General features: G+C 38.9%; 1 protein-coding gene across 1 annotated transcript in view; it reads right to left on the bottom strand.

The window, feature by feature from the left end:
• Nucleotides 1-371: 371 nt before the first annotated feature.
• LOC101861336 (catenin delta-1) overlaps nt 372-6,305 on the bottom strand; it is a gene marked incomplete at its 5' end in the record, with an annotated part of 32,023 nt that continues 26,089 nt past the window's right edge. The window contains 1 exon segment of the mRNA XM_013090243.2: nt 372-5,145. Coding sequence (XP_012945697.1) covers nt 4,975-5,145 — 171 coding nt within the window.

The raw sequence follows: 6,305 nt of genomic DNA, 5'->3' as shown, positions 1-6,305 counted from the left end.
CAGAGAGAGAGAGAGAGAGAGAGAGAGAGAGAGAGAGAGAGAGAGAGAGAGAGAGAGTAAAGAGAAGCACGATGACACAATAACGGTCATTAAAATGCAGGGGAAAAGCAAGACAGGAGACCAGCAGAAACAACAAAAGGAAAGAAAAAGAAGTAGGACCAACTGTCACCTACCAGTGGCACCTTCCAACACACCAGGTGATTACCACCATACAGTTTCCACACAGCTCATCAGATTTGTTTCTACATTCCATTATTTCCAAATCTTTCTGATAAAACTCGTTCAAATTTGTTACTCAAAACACAGAATATTTTTGGACACCCCAATCGCATCATAACACCTTCTCAAAGTGAATAAAAACACACTTATTATAACTATTTTATCATTATTTTTATTAACTTTTTATTGGATGATATGTACAAGAAAATTTGCTAGAATTAAATATCTGACAGACAAAAATGGTTTCATTGCATTAAATGAATGACAAAGGAGAAAACAAAAATTGGAAAGAGAGTGAACCAAACGGTTCAGTCTGATGCATAAAGGTGTGGTTTTCCACCTGTCTCGCTTGCGAGATATAATTTGGGGGGAAGGGGGTATGGGTGAAAAATGTCCTTCCACAAAGAAAAAAAAAGGGTGTGGGGGGGGTGGTGAGGCAAAACAAAACAATTTGGTACATTATGAGCAAGTTAATTCATTCATTGATTATGTTTGGACAATTGAACACATTTTGTCCGTCAATGTCAAAATGTTCCAATTACACGAAGCAAAGTTACTGCAAAAAGTTGTTAAAGTACTAGAGAAGACAATGTCCACAGCACAGCTGACACTGTTGTTCTATATGGTGGGAAACATGGAACCCCTACAGAGCAAGGAAAAGATTATATATATATATATGTATATATAAAACATACATCCACAGTATTAGTGCTAATAATATATAAATCATGACATTTGTCGATATCACTTCATTTTTATATATATGTAAAATCTCACACTTCACTTTATCAATGTGATAACCTCTCTTTTCACTTAGAAAAATTACATACAGACAAGCAAAGCCCATAGACATCTTTTAAGGTTCAGTTCCCTAAAAAAAAAACCCAAAAAACATGCAATAAAACGCTCTTTACATTATTGGTCAATGTAGAAAGCGAAGACAGAACACGTTTTTGCACAACCTGATATCCATTTTGTCTTTTCACCACAAAGGACCACTTGTGGGCCACGCACCATAAAGAACAAACAAACAATTATGCCCCACTTTCACATATTTCTCCACAATCAAGTCTTGATATCTGTCAATATCTTGTCAAAATTTCCGTTCTGATAAGCAAGTTGATTTTCATCTCATCTTAAAGGACAGTGACAAGTTGGTCTACTAGTTGTGAAGATAGTCTGCCCTGAAACAAACTCACATGCGATATATATCGGAAAGCTGTTAACACCCTGGACAAAACCCTCCACATTTTGAACCACTTGAAATAGTTGCAGTTATGTCTTACAGACAGGAACAGGAATCAGCAAGCTGTGACTCACAAGAACCCACAAAGACTTGGGGGGGCGGCAGTGCGCACAATACTTTACTTTACCAACAAGATTTCCCCATGCCTTCCTTGGCAAAAACCTGACGGGCATAGAATTGTGCAAATAATTTAAGGAGACCCTTCAAAACTGAACTTTTCTTCCAAAATTGGTCTCATTGGCCATGTAAAAAGCCACAAACCATCTTATTCCAAAATTTCTTCAGTTTCTCTTAAGAAATGTTCTCCTCTACAGACGTACAAGCCATTGTCAGACATTAATGGACAAGCTATTTTTATTACTATTATAATTATTAACATTATTATTACAGAACTACAGTGTAAATAGCACTGGACAACTCACAACTCTACTGAAATGTGGAGACCTTCATGAGGAGCGTTGCACTTCACAACAGAACCGGTACAGTAGTGCTACCATGATCTCCTCTGTTGGGAACATTGAACTGGACACGAGTACCTCAACATCACTAACCCTGGAAGTGATTGCTTGAAAGAAGGTATAGAATGGCTTATCCTGCACCTCAGCCCTTGTAGAAGGGTCTGCCAGGAGGAGGAGGAAGAAGAAAAAGGGAAAGGAGCTTTTCCGACCGATAACACAAAAGCCCTTTCCAGCATAGTCTCTGAGTCTCACAACGCACAACCACCAATTAAAATGTAAAAAATCACTATCCACAGTTTATCTCCCTTTCTTCAATCACAAACAGTTACTCTCTCACTCTCTCTTTCTTTTTCCCCACAGCAAAAGCTGTCAAGTACAAAATGTTAGCCAAAAATAAATTGTATGTACATCACATCTTGAGAAGAGGGTCAGCAGTTATTCCCCATTGTCAACTGGAGACAACCGGGTGCCCATGGCTATGTACAGTGGACTTGGATAATGGTATGGTAAAGACTTGCGTAAAAGAATAGAAAGTTCTGATGATGGAAGTGAAAAACGTTTACATCATGGTGACAGATACATAAAGAATAGTTACTAATTCATCCTTTTTTTTTTGGAAAAGCATTGCTACACGGCAAAAGCCAAACCAGAAGCAGTCAAGTCTGACAGAGAAAACATGTATAAAAAAAGCATAGTGTGATATAACTGTATATCTGGACAGCCTATTGATATCAAAAAGTCAGCGAGAAAATGGCAAAACTTTGTGACACACAGACTAATTAATTGTGACTTTATTCTACTGTTCAGGGCAAATAGCTTAAGATTTCAGAGACATCAAAAGCATGCGGCACACACAGACGCAACATATTACGCAACATCTTGGTCTCGTCTCCTCTGCCACTGGGCATACATTACACACACTCACTCACACAACCCCTCCCGTCTGCTAAAATTTTAAAACTCAAAAGTTGTTCATAATCTTCTGTGATGTCCCACTGTTGAATTTAAACTCAAAGTAAGAGAGCATCAGTTTGCTTTTTACTCCGAGCAAATCTTCACCCTCAATGGCATATTGACACGTTCTGGAATTTCACAACTTTCAACATATTGATTTACCAGGGAATGTAAAAAAGAAAATTGGATCCAATAGACTACGACAGACTGCACTCTAACGTGCAAAGATGACAGTTAAGTCAGAGGAAGATTTTGAAACATGACAAAACTTGGCAAGGCAAAAAATATAGGTAAAAAAAGTCTACATCAGCTCTCTAATTGGAGACCTTCTGCACAACCCAGAGCCATTACTACATTATTATGTGGGACCAGATGTGGGTAGCCATAACCTCCAGCATGAAAGATGATTCTTCTAACTATTTGAAGGGGGCGGGTGGAGTCTGAAAAAGACTTTTACCAAAAATGAATAGCCCGCATGATTAAGAGACCAAGGACCAGCTAGTATAGTTTTAAGCTATAAAAAGCTGACAGCTAAAAAAAAAAAAACCTCAAGAGTAGTTGGGGGGGGGAAATATTACTGGCTTCAGGACCTACATTAAAGTCAAACTCCAGAGAACGCTGTTACCACATGTTTGTGATCAGATTTGCTAGATTGTTTTGCTGCTGTTTTTGCTGTCTGTTTTAGTCCATTTCCAAACTCTGGTATATTTCATTCATAAATATTAGTGCTTGCTGATAATATGTGCATGTGTTCCCAGTACAGAAGGAGGGGAAGAATTACCATGTTAGTTATGATAGAACAAAAGCATTAGTTCAAAGTTTTCCACACATTTACATCGAAATGAGAAAAAAAAACCCTCCCCAAACTCGGTTCTGTTCTCCATACTCATCCACTGCAAGCGATAGATATTAAACATCAGGTCAATATTATGATGCTATCATTCTGTTCAGACATATGAAGGTCATATCTCCTACACTATAAAGTACACACTCTCGCAATGACTCAACCCCCACTCTCCCAGCCCTGCCCCTTACCCAGGACTTTAAAGTGAAAAATGCTCAATCTCATTTCTTTGTGACCACGGTGCTGTCTGACAGTTGTGGGGTTCTAGTTTTATGGCAAGCAATACTGACGAAGAAGGAGCAGACCAAACCACAACCCTCAAGAAACACAACCTCAATCAAGACAAGAATGAATATACACACGTGCCAGCACACACACATACACTAAGTGAGACATGACTGACCCCCCAATTTCCAACCAAACCTATAACGAAACACATAACTGATGGAGTTACGCTCAAACCGAGCACTGGAAAATACAGGTCAACTTATTTTTCTCAAACCATGGCCAATGTCGTCCTGTGGGTCATCAATAAAAATCTTTCCTCGAGATAAAACAGAATTTAATACAAACTTATTTAGTTATGAATTAAACCTTCCTGAAATATCTGCCGAACACCTGTGTAGATTTTTCAAGGAACCAGTTGCATCCTTCTACTGCACACCACATACATTCAGAGCGTGCGTAAAAACATGCTCATACAATTAGTACTCACAAACTCACAGATTCAAGACATACAAACATGATGGGAGCAGGAAAGTCCGGCTATTGACAAGAGCAACAACTCATCTTGCCCTCTAACTACAGGGGAAAAAATCCCAATGTGAATTATAAAACATTCTAAACGGGGACACAGTAGCCGTCGCAAAAATAAAAAATCAATACGGTATGTCTCTGACCCCACTAAAGCCCAAAAAGAGTTGACAAATATCCTGTCATGGACATTCTGCAAAAATAGGTAACGAACATTCACATCTCGCTAATTCACTTTGCCCAGAATAACACCCCCCCCCCAGTTAGACACAGCCTCACGTGGCCTGAGAGTTGTAGACACTTTTCCTCCGGTAGCTATTTTGTGAGATATATACCAGCTCTTACAGCCACTGCCAGCAACTGTCACATAATGTATGAGAGAACCACAAACCACACACACACACATAACATACAGGTAACACACACGCACACACACCCTCACTCACACACACACATAATCACTCACACACACTTGAACACTTTGCTCTGGAACACCCTCATCAAACCCACGAGTCAGCCCCACCCCCTGCACCATCCACGTTCTGACGATGCATGCTGGGAGATCCACTGGGGTCATACTGGTCTGGCCGACGCCGACTGCCCTTGTTGACCTGTGCGTACACCGGCTCCCCACCCATCTGTGGCTCCCCGTACTGGTGGGGGGGATCCGCCTGTGGGGAGCAAGTAGGAGATTTAGCTATAGACCTTAGTCTGACATACAGTGGAGTCCATTTAAACCGCACATGGTAAATCTGAATTCAGCAGAAAACTGAAAGAAAAGAAAATCCCTAATTTTTTAAACTTCTATTAGAGAAATCCCTTTCAACTGAAAATCCGGCTATAGCCTACCAAAGAAATTATGGTGGCCCTGCAGATTTTGGTTTAAGCGGACTTCACTGTAATTGTTGTAATCCACAGTGCAGTACTGATTTTCTTTTCACTTAGAACACATGAACAATGTGTAGTACTCTTCTTTTTTTGTCTAGAACATACAAAATGTGAGGCATCATGATGAAATCAGATGCTCGTCAAAATAATGTAATCAAACAAAAAGGCACTTTCCCACCAGATTGGCATTTTTTGTTGAATTTTTTTTTGCTCAACACCTTTGGTGTCCATATAACAACACATTGCAAGATGAACTTTACTGGGGAAAAAAAACATTGATGAAAAGCTCTCAAGCTACTGAAGTTACAAACTTTGGTGACAATTTCCCTACTAATTTTACCTCTGAAACCAAGCAACCTCCACCTCCTTCAATTGCCAATTTTTTTTAAAATGGAAAGCAAGCCAAATGAACAAGCTTTTAGATGATACCAATAAATCCACGTGCCCAAAAATTGACAAGCGCATGACACGTCATGACAAAAATGATTATTCTGTTTATCTGATTATATATTACTTTTAGTTTAGTTTTAGTAAGAGTTTTACGGCGCTCGCAACTGCATAAGTGATTATATATTAAATGGTGCTCTGGCCTGGTGTATAGTATGGTGACTGTCATGTGAGAGAGACCTTGGCCAGGAAAAGGCATAAAACATAAGGTGTATATCTTATTGTGTTCCTCAGAAAACAACATTGACCAACACTATAGGGTGAAATGAAGTTGTAAAGAATGTATAGAAGCTATCACAAGCTATTCAGGAACAAACATAGGTCTAACATAATGACATAATAATAATTTTCGAAAAGCTGTGGGGTTTTTTAAAATTCAAGCCTACATATTTTATTTGACCACAGATCATTCTGAAATTTTACTATAAAATAGATTAATCTTTCCCTTTTTGCAGTTGAAAATAAGATACAAGTTTGTCTTTCCTTCTTTTTTTTT

Source organism: Aplysia californica, unplaced genomic scaffold, assembly GCF_000002075.1.
Source record: "Aplysia californica isolate F4 #8 unplaced genomic scaffold, AplCal3.0 scaffold01192, whole genome shotgun sequence".
In the NCBI taxonomy this organism is placed as follows: Eukaryota; Metazoa; Mollusca; class Gastropoda; order Aplysiida; family Aplysiidae; genus Aplysia; species Aplysia californica.
This window is presented reverse-complemented; position numbering and strand designations above follow the sequence as displayed.